The sequence below is a fragment of the Geospiza fortis genome, unplaced genomic scaffold (genome assembly GCF_000277835.1).
Source record: "Geospiza fortis unplaced genomic scaffold, GeoFor_1.0 scaffold112, whole genome shotgun sequence".
NCBI lineage: Eukaryota > Metazoa > Chordata > Aves > Passeriformes > Thraupidae > Geospiza > Geospiza fortis.
Genome location: NW_005054298.1, coordinates 4,001,032 through 4,020,028, shown reverse-complemented (window position 1 = coordinate 4,020,028; position 18,997 = coordinate 4,001,032). Strand labels below are relative to the sequence as shown.

Here is an 18,997-nt window from a genome sequence, read left to right as displayed (position 1 = left end):
GTCATTAGTGTGTGATGCAGAGGTGCTTATTTTTATAAATTATTGTGTGAGGGCTCAGCCTGCAGGTTTTGAGCACCAGTGGTTGTTATGTGTGACACCCAGCAGAGCCATTGTCCTCCTTTCAGGTTTAATTTTCAGATGCATCATTTAGTAAACACAGTAATATGAGTTTTTGTATTTCCCACGCCTAAAAAGGGTGAACAAAATGTACGAATTCCTTTTTGTAGGGGAATTACTGAAGTTTGGATTGCTCTCTTGATACTATAAACCTGCAATAAGTGGCAATGTCAAGGGTTCCCACCCCACCTCCTCCTGGGGAGATGTCCAGTGGACCTGTGGCTGAAAGCTGGTGTTACACCCAGGTAATCTACATGAATTCCAATGCCTTCATTTTCTATTGTCATAATAATTGTTTAGAAAAACTGAACTAAAGTTATTGGCATATTGATTAAATATAGCTGACAATCTAAGTAGTTCCCATAGCTAATGCTTGATATGTAATTTAAATTTTCGTAACATTTTCTGATCTTTTGTTCAGGTTAAAGTAGTAAAATTTTCATACATGTGGACCATTAATAACTTCAGTTTTTGCCGCGAAGAAATGGGTGAAGTTTTAAAGAGTTCTACATTTTCATCAGGGCCAAATGACAAAATGAAGTGGTAAGGTCTTTATCTGAGCAAGTGCTTTGCTTTTGTTTTGGGGTTATTTTGCTCACAAAAATTGTAAAGTTAAATTAAAAATAAATATTAAAATTTGGACACTTATTGGAGGGTTACTGTAGGTATGGATTGGTTCTAATTTTAAAATGTCAGCAATCACAGAGGCAACATTTATTTCAGTAGCATTTATGATTGTGTCTTGTAAAAGTATTTCTGAATTTATTCTGGGTACTATTAAAAAAATTACAATTTCTCTTTTTTTTCAGGTGCCTGAGAGTGAATCCAAAGGGATTAGATGATGAAAGCAAAGACTACTTGTCATTGTATTTGCTTTTAGTCAGTTGTCCAAAAAGTGAAGTCAGAGCAAAATTCAAATTTTCCTTGCTGAATGCTAAAAGAGAAGAAACAAAAGCAATGGGTAAGGGAATATTAATGTGGTTTTGTAAGAACATCAGCAATGTTATTTTTTTCAGTTGAGAGCAGAAATTAATATTGAGATAAACTTTTAAAATACGTTTTTTAATTTCCTTTTAGAAACATAATTATAAAATGCTGTTCATGTTTCACACGTTTCTGATCACTGAGCAATGTTAATTCTATCCTGAGCAGTATAAATTACAGCACATTGCCAATTGCTGCCACTCCAGGTCCTTGTCACTTAGTTTTTCCAGCAGATTATCCTTGTTTCCTGTTAGCAGAGGTGTATTTGCTTGTTTGTAGCCTTATTGGAAGTGTTTGATTTCCATTGTTAAATAGGATAAGCAGAGATGGCTGGATTTTTTAGATATCCTTTATAATATTTTGGTCTACTTCACCTGATTTACACTGTAATCAGTTTAAAAGCATCTGCCATGTACCTAAGGAACTAGAAGACTTTGAAATAACTGGTGATTTGATTTAATTGTTTTTGTTGATATGAAAAATGTATGGAAAGCTCTTAGTTTCAAACTTGTGAGCACAACCTTCATTGGAGATGCTGTTTGGGAAAGCTGGGATTCTTGTGGAAATGAATAATTTAATGCTGATCTGCACTGAATTTGTTCTGCTAAAAGTCCTGTATGTGAAAAATATCTATTTTTCTTCCTTTCTTCTACTCCAGGATTTAAGAGATATTTCAGGTCCTGTTTGTTGCAAATTCTGCATTTCTTGCAAAAAATCTGTAGTTCTGCAGTGTTTATACCCAAAGTTCATGGTATTTCTCCTTAAGTAACTAGGCCCACTTGTAATCATCAAAATAAATCCACAGAACTGAGTTCAAATGTAAAAATTAAATCATTAGACTCTTTGGAAGGGAGGTAAATATATATGTTTCACATGCATGTTTCACTCTACTAACCCTTTTACACTGATGGTGATGGTTTCTTCAGTCCCTGCAAACTTCCTTTTTTGGAGCTTATGTGAGCAAAGCTACACTCGTGAACATTTGGAGAATCATTTGGAGGATGTATACATCTGGACTAGGCACAGTCCTGGAGTGGATAGGTTTTGATGCAGTTTCACATTTTATTACAAATACCAGTTTGGAGGTAATCGTAGAAGCACAGAATTGTTGAGTTTGCGCAGGAGCTCTGGAGGCTCAGGGTCAGCCTGAGCGCTTTGCTTGGGACTTGTGCTGCTTTGAGATCTCCGAGGATGGAGACTCAACAGCTTGTCTGGGCAATCTGTTTTAGTTCCTAGCCAGGTCCTGCTGGCCCTTTGTTTGCCTTAGGGGTTCACTGTAGGTTCTTGTTGATTTGTTGTCCCCCAGGACCCAATCTCCAGTAACGTGTTTGTTCCTGTCTGTGGCAAACACCCAAATCCTGACCCATCATCTCTCTGCTGGTTCATCATCCACTGCAGTGCTAAAAATCCTATGAGTGGGTGTGTCTGCAGCTTCTGCAGTTGTGGCTGTGCTGGGTTTGGCACCACAGGAGTTATAAATATCATTTCACTTTGGGAAATTACCAACAGAAGTCTTATTTCTTGGACTCTCCAGCCATTTGCCATCTGCTTCTGTGGGTGCTGTGTATTTACTGAGACAGGAAAATGATGCCCCACTTCCAATGTCCCTTGTAATTGATAATTCATGCATAGGCTGCTGCTTCAAGGGATGAAGCTGTGTATGAAACAGATAGTGAACTAACATTTTAACTTTATTAGAAGAAAAATAGATTTGCACTTTTGTGCTGTTCTATTTTGGTTCTTAATTTTGGGGGTTAACACTGGTTGTTGCTGCTAAGAGTAAAATCTAAGTCTGCTGAGTAAAGAATTGGGCTGAATCTAAAGAAGAAATTTGTGAATGCTTTTGGGAATGTGAATTTCTGATTTTTTTTTCTTTTAATTCAAGGTAATGAGGTTAAAAGTTGGTGAAAATGTGAAAACACTAATCCAGATGCCAAAAAAATTAGATAATATTATTTTAAAACATGTTTTTCCTCCTTAGTATACAGATTTTCAAATGTGAACAGTGTTGTGTGTTTGTGCTGTTGCCCACACTGCACTTGAGGGAGCATTTCCCTCTGCTGCTGTGCTCTGCGTGGGCAAAGGCTTCTTGATACAGGAGTGTGATGAGGTGACAGGGACAGCCCTCACACCTCCTGCAGTGTGTGGCTTTCAGTGTGTTCTGAAAATACAGTGAAAATCTCTACAGGATATTTTGCTTGATATAATCCTAGTGAAGAGCTGTTCTGAATGTAGTTTTTCCAGCTCTTGGAGGTGAGGGCAGCATGTGACACGTGTGTGTTTTCTGTGGTACATGCTCCAGTGTGTTCCAGTGGTGCTGCTGAGGTCAGTAGTGTGGAGAAGTCTGGCTTTGCTGATGGCTTTATTTTGGAGGGTTTTTAAAAAAATTCTGTCATGAAGAACACTTTGCTTTTATTACAAACTTCTGACTTAAACTTCTAAAGTGCTCTCTTTAGCTGAAGCATCTCTGTGTATAGCAAATGAAGTGGTGATGTGTTTCTTGCCCAGCTTTTTGGAATTAAAAGTTCTTTCTTAAAGAACTCTTCATGAGGTCCCTTCCCACTTCCCCCTCTGCTCTTATTTCAGTATTCTTGCTGCCTTCATTTTGAACAATCCTTCTAAATTTAATTCAGAATGTGCTTTGTTCTACTTAGATTCTCAAAGCCATACCCAAATAACCTCTTTCCTATGTTTTACTTTAAGTTATAGGGTGCTCTTTCCTGTGGTTTGATTTGGGCAACAAGTGGCTACTTTTCAGTCAACCAGCCATGTAAAATGTGTGATCTTACTGGATTTACACGTGTTTGCACTGACATGACTGTGGGAATTCTTTTTTGGCTGTAAGCTTTAGAAAAAAAAAATTGTGCTGTCACAGCAAATCTGATGGATTAAAAAAAATAATTCTTATAACTGGGGCCAAAAGATAAATATAATTAATATCTTTTATGACCAAAAGATAGTTTAGTAGTTGAAAGCTTTCATTTCTGTTTTGCTGTTTTAATGCTTTTACTGTATTTCAAAATCATTTCAACCTGTGAAACAAGATTTTCCATTTCAGGAAGAAGTCAAACCAGATTGTTATGACAACTGCAGAGCGTTGTCAGGATGGGTTTGTGGTGACAAATTCATTGTAATGGTGCTTCCCTCTGAACAATTCCTGTTTTGACACATTGGCATTCTTAAGCACTCACTGAAAAACTCCTTGTGCTGGATGGTGCCTGAGAGATCTAATGAGAGGATATGGTTCAAATTACAAATTGTGCTCCACCAAGTTCTATCAAGTGTATTATAAAATAAGACTATTACAATATTAAAATGCTTTAATCAGTTCTGTTGACACATGATCCAGATGTGTGAAACTGATGCATTTTTTTATTACCACTTAGTTTTGATGTGGAATTGGGTGCTGTTTGTTAATATTTTCCTGTAACTTGCTGTATTTGTACACAATTTTTTATCAGAAAGCCAAAGAGCATATCGATTTGTGCAAGGCAAGGACTGGGGGTTTAAGAAATTTATCCGAAGAGATTTTTTACTAGATGAAGCTAATGGTCTTCTACCAGATGACAAGCTTACATTATTTTGTGAGGTGGGTATTAATTTTTAAGTAATAAAGTTTTAAATAAAATGTTTCCTGCTCTAATAAATAGAAATTTATGTTGATTTAAACAGTAGCATACTCTAAAATTGTCTTCTGAAAACTATAAGCTTGGCAAAATATACATTGCTTTGTCTGTATTGCATTTTATTTTATTTTTTGGTGCTTGTACACTGAGGGGTAGAATATTGAATTGATCACTTGTAAACTGCTGGACTTCTTTATGAATTTGCCACAGTTACATCAGAACTGACTGTAGAATTATTTATGCCAGAGGTGGCTGGTGTGTGCTCTCTAGAGAAATGCTGTTTTACTGAGGTCACTTTTATTTAAAGAAGTTATATTTGGAATTAGAGGATTGGTTTTCACTGGATGGAAATGTTCACATACTGGTTCACATTATAAAAGAAAACCCAACTGATTGTCAGAATCTATATTCCTTTAATATCCTAATTGTTTGCTTTAACCAATGAACAGGTCTTTCCAGTAAATTAAACACATCTTTTTTTGACCAATTGTTACATTTTGTTTTCTGAGAGAATGCCAAGTATCTTATAGGAGGTGTGCTTGATACTGAAAATTAACATTGAGAGCTGTGCTATAAATCTAACTTCATGGTGTATTGTGTGTCCCTTCTTCTATAATATCATTTATGTCTATAACCTAAATTTTCCTATTAAATTTCAGTAAAAAGCTTACTTGGTGTTAAAAATGGAAAGCAGAGAAAGTAGCAGTGTAAGTGGAGTGTATGTTGAATATACATTGGCTGGTTATCTGGGCTGCCATAAAGTGATTAGTGACTTAGGAGGATGATAGATGCTCTAACTGCTAATAAGTTTGCTTTGATCTGTGTATTTACAGGAAATGTGTAAAATTGTCTTGGCAAGATTACAATTTAATTATATGTCATTATGCTGGGTAGGAAGAATAATTGAAATGTGGCCCTTGAGACTAGATATTGCAAATATAGTGCATCTTATTTTCACTTAGACAAGTTAAATTAGCTGCATGATAAATTTGTTATGAATACAATTATTTGGGTGATAAAAGCAGATATAACAAGTGCTTTATGGTTCTGTAAAGATACTTTTGAGTATTTTCTCTTCTTAAGTTGTCCTCTAAATGAGCACTTTGATGTAAATGAAAAGCTCTTAAAAGTAGCATTTGGTTTTGGAATAGATCACTCTCTAATTTTAGAGATTAGGCTTGTTTAAAAAATATAACTAGAAGAAATACTGGATTTCCACAGAGAAATACTGTTGTTTAAATTCTGATGCTAATCACTGAATTTAGCTGTGTTTCCCTATGAAAAGATCTTGATGTTTTAATGTGAGTGGCTTTTGTGAAGTGTTGGACCTACCCTGATTATAAATGTGGAAGGAAGTAAAACATTTAGTTGTTCACAGTGAACATGTTAAAATAACTTCTGGCTTGTTTCAGGGTGAAGGGACAACTTGAAAATCCAAATATTTTAGGAATTTCTTTCTTTGGATGTGTGATACCAGCTCTTCAGCTGTCTTTAGAAATGACAGGTGTTGTTTGAAGGACCTGTTTCTATAGACAAGCCTGAAGTTTTTGTCCTTTTAGTACTTTCCTGTTAAGCTCTGATTTCCATGTTTGCCTTCCTACTTGTTTCCTGTTTGGAAAACTGACTAACCCCTTCTTAACTATTGCACTTGGCTTGGTAAAACTTGTCAGATGTAGCAGGTATTTAGTGAAGGTCTCTGATTACTGACTGCTGGTGGGCCCTTTCTCCTGTTGGCTTGCAGGAAAATTATTTGGTTGTCTTTGGCAGCAAAGATATTCATTCTGTGTTGCCAGAGATTGTCAAGATCTGCTGGATATGCCCTTGCATGGGACCTGAGGAGCTGTTAAGTTTAATATTTTGTGAAGTCTGGTGCTGCCAGCAGCAATTTGGGATTAAATACAGCCTCAGTTTTTTGGACACACCGATCTCTGACTGAATTCTCCTTTTTCATATGATCTGAAAGTACTGAACCCTTGCAGATGTTCCATTTGCTAATGGAATAGAATGTTCTCTGCTTTCACAGATCTCTTGTCTGCCTTAGTAGTCCAAGGAATCATTTATATCACCCTTACCATTAGATTACCACATATTCAAAATCCAGAAAATCATGGACATTATCCTTGTTCAATGTCATCACGCAGAACATGTTCAAGTTGACAAGTTTTCAATAGTTATATGGGATTAACTTGATGTGATTTCAGTTTTATTTAAATAAATTATAAATAATAAGAGGATGCACTTGATTTGTGGCATGCCTGTTGGACTGAGATATGAAGGATCAGACCCCTGTAATCTTTGTATTTAGGATCTTTAAAGGACAAAACACTCCAGGTCACTTGGGTGGGGGAGATTTGAATTAAAACTTTGCTTGAGTTGTATCTTAAGAAGATGGCCTGTAGCAAATTCTTGTGTTGCCCAGCTCTCAGTATGTATTAGAAACCATTCTAAATCAGAAGTTTGGAAGGTCAGAGCTCAGTTTAAGTGCACATAAAGAGTGTGTAGATGACTTTCCCTAGGCATTGTCTGTAGCTAACAGGAGGATGCTGTGTGGACAACTGGGACCATGAACTTTGAGTCAAGGCTCTGGAAAAGCAGAACTCTCCTCTGGCAACAGAAGATGAGCTTGGCTAAGCTAAAACTTCCTTTGTGTGTATGTATATCTCCTGAAATCACTGTGTGTGTGAAAACTGGGAAATAGCTCTATAGATTTTTTTCGATGTTATAAATGTACAGTCTAACCGTGAAAGGGAAATTTTGCTGTGCTTTGGGTTTCTTCTTTTTTTTTAAGGTGGAAGAATATAAAGGAATTTCTTGTATTCACTAGGGGGTATGAGATGATACAGGGAATTAGGCAGTGATTCAAATCCCCAAGCTGCTGTCATAATTGGATCATCCTCCTCCTCTTCTGGTCTGGAGTTTGGCTTGCAGTGCTCCCACTTTCTGTGAAGCTGAGCTGTGCTGTTTTTGCTTTATGCCAGATTTATTCCAGATGCCTTTGGAAATCAACCAAAGCCCTGATCCTAACAGTATCAGCATTTTCTCTTAAGATCTAATCCTAATTTTCCGTATTTGGGAGATGGAGTGATCAAGATCTTGTAGCGTGGCTCGTTACAAAGGTTTTATTCTCAGGTCTGTGCTCTCAGACAAGAGAAGCAAAACCTGCTGAGCTCTTCTGTTTTCCCAACACACTGATTAAAAGGACTTAGTTTGTGAAGATAACTGAAAAAGCAGCAAGGAGTGCTGCTGTCCTGTTCCATTCCTAAATGAAAGACTCATTAATGGGGAATAATGGCAGAATACTCACTTAAAATGCACATATTTCAGTTTTCTTAACTAGTTAGTACAAAGTTACATCCTGTGAGAATGCATTTCATTATTGAAGTTACTTGCACCTTGTATTTTGAAAGTAATGGCTTTTAATCTTGTTTGGAAAGCAATTGCTTGTGGGTCCTGCCTCATCTGGACTAAGTAAAATAAAATAATGGAGGAGCTGTTACTTGCACTTAGTTTGCATTATCACACTGTAGGTTATGTATAAATTTGACTGTCAGTACAATAAGGGATATTGAAAAATTATACAGATTGTTCTTCTGAAACTTTTCTGTGACCATGTGATCCTGATGATCTGTATATAATTTTATATTGTGTATATTTTACTGAGATGGGTGAAGTGTTGAACTGTCAGTTTAACTCTGAAATAGCATTAACTTGTTTTTGTTCCCACTGTTTTTCCAAGAACTGTATCTCTCCTTATTTATGTTGGCATTTCTGTCAGGTGGCATGTGGTATTGTGCTCTCTCTTTTTGTTTTGGTTGGATAAGTACACAATATTAGAGTAAGCCCTATTTGTTTTATGTTACTTAAAAGTAAACTGTAAAGCATTGGTTTATTATTTAGGGTTCTGGCCTAATGCCAGAAGCTTCACTGTTTTTTTTTTTCTTTGCTTTGGAACTGTTGCAATTCTAGCAATAGGTACTGTGATTTAATTGTTGTTGGCATTCAGTTATGAAGGAGTTGTCTTGCTGTGATTTTCTGTTAGGTAAGCGTGGTCCAAGACTCAGTAAATATATCAGGACAGTCTAATACAAACACTTTGAAGGTACCTGAATGTCGACTAGCAGAAGATTTAGGGAATCTCTGGGAAACAACAAGATTTACAGATTGCAGTTTTTATGTAGGAGGACAAGAATTCAAAGCTCATAAATCTGTCCTTGCAGGTACTTTCTACTTTTGTATTGCTATTATTTTGTAATTTAAATTGCCGTAAATTTAAAATTTGATTATATTTAATATTTACTTTTCTTGATACAGCACGATCTCCAGTTTTTAATGCAATGTTTGAACATGAAATGGAAGAAAGCAAAAAGGTAAGCTTCATTGAAAATGTTACATGTAAATATTTGTACCTTGTGAAAGAGGAGCACATTGCAGAAAACTTGAGACAGAGCACATTGAGGAGGATGAGGGTTCTTATAGTGCATGAGGGACAGTTCCTGAACCTGTCCTGGTGAGTTCTGAGGGAATTTGTGTAGAAAGAGTGGAGAGAGGTGCTGGAGGATTTGGATTTTTGGAGCTATTATATCTGTCCTAGATAGTGTTTTAAACATTAGCTACTGGTGTAATTGACCTGGTAATCTCTGCCCCCTTTTTGCCTCAGTTTGCATCTTCCTATCAGCTGATTGACTTGACTGAGGTTTTGCTGTAGAGTATTGAAGTGTTTTTTATGGTAACCAAGAAACAAGAGGTGGATTATGACTGGAATTAAGCCCTCAGGCAGTGGAACACCTTTTCATTCACAGCTTCTGCAGGCACTTGACCTGTGTAAGTGTTTTGGATAGAGGGTTTCTTAATCAGGAAAGCACTGCTTCTGCTTTTATGCACTTGATGTCTCCCACAGCGAGGAGCTGTTTGTGTCTTTCTTGAAGAATTATCAAAAGTGGGTTGGTTATGGGCAGAATCCATGAAAAGGTGAGGAACTGATCACCTCACAAAAGGGTTATGATAGGTGATCATCATTTGGTGTTGAAAACTGCAAGATGCCACTTGTGTGCACAAACACATCAGGTGAACATGGTGCTGTGGTACAGCTGAGGGTCACTTTCCTTCCCAGAACCTCTCCAGTCTGGAAACTGTCACAGGTGTAATTGGAATACTGGGGAGCATTTTATTGAGAGGTTCCTGGTCTGAAAGAAATCCAAACATTTCACAGCTTGAGTAATGTGCCATGCCAGGCCTTTGCCTTCATCAGCAGTGGATCCCCTGTGCAGCCCTCCTCCTAAATACTGACAAGAAACCAGACCATGCACATCTCATGTGCCTGGGATTTTTATACTCCTTTCAAAAGTCTGGTGTTTGCTTCTACATCTTTGACATCATTTCCCACTTCATTAGTTGCTTGTAGGGGATACTGTTAAAAGATTGGTCAGGCTTGCAGTGCCACTGTTGTATTATGGCAATCTTCAGCTGTGTGATGTCAGTTAGTGTGTTTGCTTTTTGGATTCTCAGAACAAAACCTGGGCTGTGTTGACTCAGTTTAAGTTGAGCCAAGAATGGCTCAACTTGTTCTGTCTGCTGCTCTGACTTCTGATATTCCAAACACATTGTGTTGGAAGCTCAGAAGCATTTTTTAGTATTCCTGAAACTGTCTTGAGTTTTATGTACAGTCTGTGTGATAGACTCCGGAGTTATGCATTTCTAGGAAAAAAATGATAATTATTTTTTATTGCTGGAGCTTTTCCAGCTGATTTCTACCTAAATTTTAAGAATTTTTGTTTGCTTTCGGCTTAACATTATTAAATGTTACCTTTAATTTGTAAGGATTTTGTATGATGGACGATGAATGAAAATTTGTAGCATGCATGCAGTTGATATTTAATATTCACTTTGAAATTGTAGCTAAATTCCAAACACTTTTATTGATTCTTCTTCTTTACCAGAATCGTGTAGAAATAAATGATGTAGACCCTGAAGTTTTTAAAGAAATGATGAGATTCATTTACACAGGAAAAGCACCAAACCTTGAAAAAATGGCTGACAATTTGTTGGCAGCTGCAGACAAAGTAAGTAATTGACTCCAAGCTTCCCAAATCTGGTGTTTGCTTGGGGAATGTTGATTAAAAAAGAATTATTTTCAGATTGTTCGATATATATTTTGCTTTTTTAAAACATAAAGAGCAGTTCTCATCAGAAATGAAGCAAGATAGGAAAGAATAGACCTTTTTAGCAGTAGAAGGCTGATAAATCTTTTTTTAAAGAGAGGTGTTTCAGGTATTTATTTAGTATCAAATTTTTTTAGAAATTGGAGACCATTAATACGACTTGGAAAATTCGGTTTTGAATAAAATGTATACTAGATCTTTGTATTCTTCAAGAAGATTTATTCAAGTTCTTGAATTAACTGTGCTTCCCTAAAGTAGTTACTTTGGAACTTTCATCTTTTTGTCTTCCCTACAAATGTAATAGTTGTAATCTTTCATCTTTTCTTTGTTGGGATCATGTCTACTCTTAAAATTGTTGTTCTTTGAAATACTTTTTCTACTGTGATTTTTGAGATGAAGGGATTTACAGCAGCTCAGCAATTAAGGAGTTTTTTGCATGCTGGCCTTGATTTAGGACATAATTGATAAATGTAGAGACTATTATAAGGTAGAGTTGCATGATTGTCTGAAATACCAGAAAATAAAAATGAAACCTGTTCAGACTGTGACATCCTTCAAAAAAGAAGCACAGTTTATTCATGCAAAATATAATACGGGAATGCAGTTATTTTCCCTCAAATTTATTATAGGCTGTATCAAAGGTATGAGGAAAATTAGGAAATTCAGAGATGGGTTGGGGATTAAGTAAAATTTGTTTTAAACAATGTAGTTGATGAAACTCCATTGTATCATTTCCTGCCCCTCGCTTAGAGATGTGAACCTGTTCAATGCTGATTTGGCTCTTTGTTCCTCCTCCCTTACCAAGCAGAAGTGAAATGAAAACTTTTGAATGAGTTATTTCTGTTGTTTGACAAAAACTCTGTCAGCAAGGTCTTTAATGAGTTTGTGCCAAGCCTAATGCCTGTGTTCCATTTGAGAACTGCCCCGTGCAGCACATTGTGATGTGCAGTACCCGTGGGGAAGCAGTTTGATGTTAAACTTGGGAAGCACCAAGCCTGGCTGGAAGTGTCTAAAGAACTGTAGAGATGGGGACAGAAGGAATGAGTTTGAGGAATGATTAGTGCAGTTTTTCTCTCTCTCCAGTATGCACTGGAACGGCTGAAGGTGATGTGTGAGGAAGCACTCTGTAGTAACCTCTCGGTAGAAAATGTTGCTGACATTCTTATCCTCGCAGATTTGCACAGCGCTGAACAGCTAAAAGCACAAGCAATAGACTTTATTAACAGGCAAGTAATACTTGGATTACTTACTAAGTATCTTTGTGTTTATATTTGGTGTACTTTCTCAATATTAGCACACTTCTCTATTGCAGGTGCAGTGTTCTTAGACAACTTGGGTGTAAAGATGGGAAAAACTGGAATAGCAAGTAAGTTTCCCTGCCCCACGATGTTCTGTACAAACACTGCTAAGTAGACTGCAGATCTTAAGAACTGTTGCTTCATTTCCACACTACTGAGGCCTGTCACTTGACTGTAAGTAAAGTAGGATTCAGCAGATGCTACTCCAGTTATGATTGTGACTCCCCCTTTAAATGACAGGGAATGTTAGCTGCTCTCCAGTGTGAGATCCTAACAATAGCTGGTTTTCATTCCTTCTCCCAGGGGCATAGTGCTGTGAGATGATGAAGCAGCCTTTATAGAGAAAACCATTCTCATGAGTACCCAGCTCTGTGCCTGGAGGAGTGATAACCCCAGTGTGGTTTTGAGACTTGCTTGGGTCAGTCTGAGCCTGCAGTATTTCCACAGAAAGGAGGGCAGTTGCTCTCTTTGCCTTTGGGGACGTGTTTGTGCACCTTCCCACATGCCAGCGCAAGTGCTCTGGAGGCCACACAACTAGTCAGTCAGGTCCCTCTGACTCTGAGGGCTCCTGCCTACACTGGAAATAGGCTGAGACTGTGTGGCTCAGGCTCTGGATTGCAGCAGCTCCAGTGAATCACAGAGTGGAAGACAGCCAGCTGCAGAATAGCTGGCACTAGGCTCAAACAGTGTAAGGGCAGTGGAGCACTTATTTCTTACCATCAGAATCTCCAGAGAACTTAAAGGCTGTGTTGCACCACTTAGTTTAAATTGTTGTTTCTCCTTGAAGCAAAAAAGGTTTCATAGGCATAATGATTGAGCGTGATGTGGAAAAGCAGTGGGTGGTGAAAGGTAAATAGTAAAATACCAGTAATAGAGATAAGTCAGAATCATAACTATGTAACTGCTTGATGTATTTCTTCTCAAGTGATTTGGAAGTTCCTGAGCTGACTTCTGTCTTGAATGTTTGCTAGTTAACATGCTGGTAACCTTTGCTTCAGCTAAAACATCTACAAGAATTCAGGGAAATGATAGGAGAGGGCCTGGCTTAATTTCCTGACTCTGGGCACCAGGGAGTCTGAACTTTAGTATTGTTTCTCAAGGCCCTTCCCTTCACTGACTTGCAGCAGCAGATTAAAGGCTTGCATTAGAAATCTCTCAAAGATTAGAGATCATGTGGTGTAGAGGTCAGCTGATAACTTCATGCTTGATAATGTTCCTGAGGGTGCTCACAAAAGGCTTGTGAAAATGCAGAGCAATGGGAACTTGGGATTGATGCATATTAGTTCCAAATTTATCCTATGTCAGTGTGACATGCAACCCAGCCAATATAATATTCTTCATGTGCAAAGTGAATTTTTAACTTTTTTTTAATATTCTTTCACCAAAAAGTAAATACATACATTAAGTAAATATATAGTTTTTGATCTCCTGGGTGTCAGTGTGATACTTGCTGAAATCTGTTGTTGCTTTTGTGTTAGTTAAAAATCAACAGTGGCCATTGAAAGCTATTTTGAATGTGGCCCATCATCTGCACTGAAAAAAGAGTGAATAGTCTCAGTGTGCTCCACTGGTACTGAGACTGCAGGCTCCCAGTGAAGGGGTCTGGAGCCAGCCAGCTAATCTGCCTTCATGGCTCTTTCTAGGAGATGAACTGCATCATTTTTGAGGCAGTTTCAGCTGATTGATCTTGTCATCCTTCTCTCTCCCCAAATTGAGCATGCCCTTTTATGTAATGAGATTATTGTGTCTTCCCTTGCTTTTCGTCTCTGCACTAGACCTCATTTTCTTCCTAGTTTTCCTCTTTATTGTTTCTCATGAGCAATTTCAAGGTGGTTATTCTGATACAGTTCTCTAGCTGAGGTCTGGCTGGTACTGAGTAGAGCAGAACACAAGTACCTTTTGTCCCACATCTGATTGTATTTCCATATTGCAAATTGCTGCTTCTCTCTGTTGGCACCCTCCCTAGCATCCGCGGTGTGTCCCACAATATTTCACTGCAGCACTCCTGCCTTGCCTGCTCTTCTCCACTGTGCATTTGGTTTGTAAAATGGTGTGACTGTTCTTAATGCTTCTGTTTTCAGCCAAGCAACAGACATAATGGAAACTGCAGGCTGGAAGTCCATGATCCACTCCCACCCTCACTTAGTAGCCGAGGCCTTTCGCGCTCTGGCGTCTGCACAGTGTCCACAGTTTGGCATTCCACGCAAACGGCTAAAACAGTCCTGAAATCTTCCATGAACTCTAGAGAAATTGGACTGACTCCACTCCTCCTTGTCCAGAGGTGTTTTCACAAACCATAACAAGAGTTTTTGTTATCCTTGTCCACAGAACAGAAGCTGAAAAAGCCTATTGTTTGCTTTTCAGATGGATAATTTATGGTTTAATCCTCAGCTTTAAATTAGACTGATTACTCTAATTCACTGAAAGGCCTTAAATTATCTTCAATGACTCTCTAGTCCATATAGTCTAATGTATCTTGATTTTTTATTATTATTTTTTAACGTGCCTTGTCTTTTTGACTAGGCTCTGCAGGATTGCACTAGCTCCATAATGCAGTAAAGTTGATAACTGAAGATTAATTTTTGAAAGGGATCTTCCATTATTTTCAGAAGAAAAAAGAAAAAGATTATAGTTTGGTCCTGTGCTAACTGGAAGGTTCTGGCTGGCCTCTCATTAAAAGCACTTGAATCAGAGGCACATCATGTACCCTAGGCAAGTGCTAAATATAGGGAGAGCCTGTTTACCTTCAACAAATGCCCACAGGCTATTTATGGCAATATACTGCTTTGAACATAATTTATTTTTCATTGTGGGGGCAAATATGCAATGGTTTGGCCCAAAAATGTATTTTCATTACAGTTTGTAATGCTTATTGTGTGTGTGTCAAAGCTGTCCAAGCGGTGAAGAGAAACACAGAATAAACCTTTGGCTTGTGTTTCTTTACGGTCCATCATTAGTTTACATTTAATGCAGAACTGAACGAGAGGTAAAAGAGCTCAATGTGAAAAGGAATGGTGTTGTATATGGAATAAATATATCCCAGTGTATGGTTGCATAGAAAAGTCAAGGATGCATAGAATGACCAAATGTAAATTGAGGAAATGGGCCAAATGGATTTTGAATATGCACTTTTAATGTGTAACTTTTGTATGTTGTGTGGTACATATATATTTTGCTTTTGATGAATTAATGAGGTACAGGTAATTGTGGCTTAACTTTTTAGATACATTTTAAGATGCCCACAGCCACATGGGATTTAGTTTTGTTAGAAGAGAAAGGCATGTCTTTTTAAGACTCAATTGAAGGTGGCTATTGCGAGCTTTCATATTTAAGTAACAAAATATTTTCGCTTATTTGAAAAAGGCATGTGAATGGTAAAAACTTTGAGGGGATTTTTCCCATCTTGACGTACATGCATGGCTCCCACAAACACCTGGGGAGGCTGTGCACACATCCAGGAGTATTTCCCTGAAATGTCAGATGGTATCTGCAAGCAGAGACTTGCTCAGTCTTGCATTTCAGTTATTGTACTAGCATTGTGGATGGTATTGAAATTTTGCATAATGTGGATGGTATTGAAATTCTGCATAATGTGAAAAGGATGAAACATTTGTAAACTGCTTGTCATGGGCCAGTTCTTTACTATATGAACCTTAGCTTTAATATCAACATCCTCAGTGTTTGATAGCTTTGTTTACAATTGGGAAGAAAAGTCTGCAGTAGTGCACACTCTAAATGTTCCCTGAGTTACTGCATTGAGTTTACTGTAATAGTGATAATATGCTGTATTTCTTTTTTTGGGGGGGAGATTTGGGTTTTACAGTGGGGAATGGGAGGAGATCTCACCTAATTTATAAACAACTTTGTGTAAGGGTTTGAGTTTGCCTATTAAAAAAAGTCGTGCAGGGAAGAGAGGAAGAATTTCAGATTGTTTCTCCATCCTCATTTCATTGAGATTCATCTGACTTGCTCTGAATGAAATTTTTAGAGGAAAGAATATTTAATTTTATACTTTGGCATCTAGTAAACCACTTACAAAGGTAAATTGGAAAAAAATGTCCAGTCCCATTTTGAAGACTAAAACCTCTAAATATGAATTTTTTCTTACCCTCTAAAGTGTAAAATCGGAAATTTTAATAATACACAAGGCATCAAATGATATATATACAGAGATTTATCAATTTTTAAATATTTATCTGAGATAAGGTCTCACAAGCATTCTCCACAACAGGAGGTGAAGGTGTTTATTCCATAATCATGTTTTTGCTGCACTGTGTAGTGTGTTGGGACTACAGCTCCTCATCACTGTAAAGCTCACAGCGCTCACGTGCAAAGTGACTTGAATATTTAATGCTGTAATGATTGCCCAGGTCAGCCTGTTCTAAAGTAACAACTTACAGTAATCAGATGGAAAGCTTAAGGATTTCTAGGATTTTTTTTTCAAGCCTAATAGCACACTTTGTACCAAAAAATGTCAGACACTGTGCTGTGATATTGTGTGCATCATAGTGTCCCCTCCTCGAGCCAGGCAGTGTGAACTGTGTGTGGCACCAACAGGAAAGAGCCCTCTGCTGATCCATCTGTTCACATTGGACTTTATTTATTTATGTTTTCAGGTTCTGACAGATCTTGAGAAAAAGGTAAAGCAGTTGCTATATTCTTAAGTGAGTGCACTAATTATTCACCTCTTTAATTACCTACATGCAGTGTTCTCACTGGAACGGGATGTTGATAATTACAACCTTCCCCTTTGGATTCAGTAGCTCAGTTTCATTCCCCACATCTCAAGAAGTTGCCCTTAAAGCCTCAGTTGGAAGTGCAGCAGATCAGGACTAATCAGTGGTCAGGTTTTTCCAGGCTGAGATCCTGGGGGTTTTTCCTGGTGTTCCCTCCAGGTTAGGAATATGCCTATGTATGAAGGTGCCATGTTTTGGCTTGCCAACACTACTCTCTCATAGATGTGAACCACCACTTCTGTGCTTTTCTGGGGAGAACCCTGCATGTGTCCTCTGTGTGTGTGTGTGTGTGTGACTGTGTGGTGTTTTTTGTCAAGGGTGACTTTCTAAAAATAAGGACTCAATTTGCTGTTAAAATGCTATTATGTATTATATATTTTTTTTTTCTCCATTCAGACCTCTCCTAAGGAGATGCTCTGGGTGGAAGTTGCTTCAATAAATAATCCTTATTTCCTAGTCCATTTACTGCATGCAGAAGTATGAACACATTGTGCCTTTATAGGAAACTGTTGCAATGAAGGGATGATTTAACAGGGTGCAAGGTCTTTGTAAAACATATTCTTAAAGGTGAAGAAGAATACTCTGGTACACAATTGTGATGGAAAAGTTCAAATTTCATTTGACCTCTGTTGCATGTTGATTTTTGCTTCCTAAATTCAATTTCACTGAGGTACAAACTACACAAACAAGTGGAATCAGTATTACAGATACAAGTTGAGTAATGGTATATTTTTGTGAAATTGTGATAATATTTGCTGTTACAAGATAAATGTATGTCAAAACGTGATAATCATGGACACGAGGTTACTCTAGTTCTGATGTTTTTCTACACATTGAGTATTTAGTATAAAATTCACCTTTGCACAGGAGATCAGTAGAGGACCTACACAGAGATTGTGTTCCTTTTAAATCCTCACAGCAAGGCTTCTCCTTTGGGAGAATAAAAGCCATGTGCAGTATTTGAAACTGTGTTTCATAGAGGGCAGTGAATTGCAAACGTGAGGTACTGCTACATGAAATGTTGTCAAATTATGTTCAGTTTTACAGTTGATTAAAATTCCTAAGCTTAATTGCCTTTTTTTTTTTTTTTTGTAATTGGCAAATGGAATGTTACCTGTCCTCTGTCTGTGTCAGTAGTGTATTTAGTGCAGAGCTTAGCTCCTTAGCTAGCCAAGACACTTAGTCTCATATCTTGGCTTCTGCTTACAGTAAATGGACTATGTTTGTAAAGGGAATTCACTATTTCAAGTGTTTTGCAAGGAACTTCACTGTATTTGTAACCTGGTTTTTGAAGGCTTAAGATCAATGAGTCCTGTTTTAGAAGTTAAACCAGTGAAATGACTTGGACCTGTTTTGGGGTGGAAATGATAAAGAGAAATTCAGATATGTAAACAGTCGTATCAAACCATCCAGCCTTTTTTTATCAGCTGATGTTAATGGTGAAATACTTTTTGTACCTTGTTGCTGAAAATATTTTTGCGTTTCAGCACATCAAGTTACAATAAAGTTGTTACTTATACAGAGTGTGTCTGTCTTTATTTGTTGTCTGTACTTGCATTTGCTCCCAATGGCTGCCTTTGCTTTGAGAAAGATGTTTTATCAGCACTGTCAGTCTGATGTCAAATATGCTGCTGTTCTTTTGGAAACCTCTTTTGGGGGTAGGATCATCTTGCAGCCTTGCTCTGATCTCCATTAACTTGGTTATTTTTCTGTTTTTGACACTTTGAAGCTCTGGACAGCTTAACTTGCCCACCTGGGAAGTGTCTGCCTTAGCACAGACTCTGTCAGGGCTGGTGGGAAGCAGGGTTGATGCTGTGGCAATGAAGATGGGATTGGTGGGTTTGAAATCTGCTTTCTTCTTCCACCCACCATCAAAAACCATCATCCTTTGTCCTGCCAAGGAGAACAGGCTGTTGATGAGCCCATCCAGCATGAATGCTGTTGGCATTTGTTACAGGAGAAGTGATGTGGAAGAGGAGGAGTGGTATGGAAGGGGTTTCATGTGGTTATAAATATTTGCAGATATGTGCCATGTTGATATGTGACTTTGGACATGCTGAACTCCTGAAAATGATGAT

At 37.8% G+C, this 18,997-nt stretch overlaps 1 protein-coding gene across 2 annotated transcripts; it reads left to right on the top strand.

The window, feature by feature from the left end:
- Positions 1 to 226: 226 nt before the first annotated feature.
- On the top strand, positions 227 to 18,440 carry SPOPL (speckle type BTB/POZ protein like). Of its 2 annotated transcripts, none has more exons than XR_004081699.1 (10): positions 227 to 362; positions 539 to 660; positions 927 to 1,078; positions 4,563 to 4,690; positions 8,767 to 8,944; positions 9,039 to 9,094; positions 10,664 to 10,786; positions 11,969 to 12,111; positions 12,198 to 12,357; positions 14,265 to 18,440. XR_004081699.1 is itself a non-coding variant. In XM_031056876.1 (10 exons), the coding sequence occupies exons 1-10, from the start codon at positions 285 to 287 to the stop codon at positions 14,407 to 14,409; spliced, it is 1,179 nt and encodes a 392-aa protein (XP_030912736.1). In that variant the 5' UTR covers positions 227 to 284; the 3' UTR covers positions 14,410 to 18,440. The 2 variants fall into 2 exon arrangements, 1 of the variants encoding a protein (XP_030912736.1); XM_031056876.1 differs by having other exon boundaries at positions 12,198 to 12,251.
- The last annotated feature ends 557 nt before the right edge of the window (positions 18,441 to 18,997 follow it).

Coding starts and splice junctions, on each gene's coding strand:
- SPOPL (XM_031056876.1), top strand. CDS start 285: ATGTCAAGGGTTCCCACCCCACCTCCTCCTGGGGAGATGTCCAGTGGA. Junction 10,787..11,968: donor TGTTGGCAGCTGCAGACAAA/GTAAGTAATTGA, acceptor CTCTCTCTCCAG/TATGCACTGGAACGGCTGAA. Junction 12,112..12,197: donor GCAATAGACTTTATTAACAG/GCAAGTAATACT, acceptor TCTCTATTGCAG/GTGCAGTGTTCTTAGACAAC.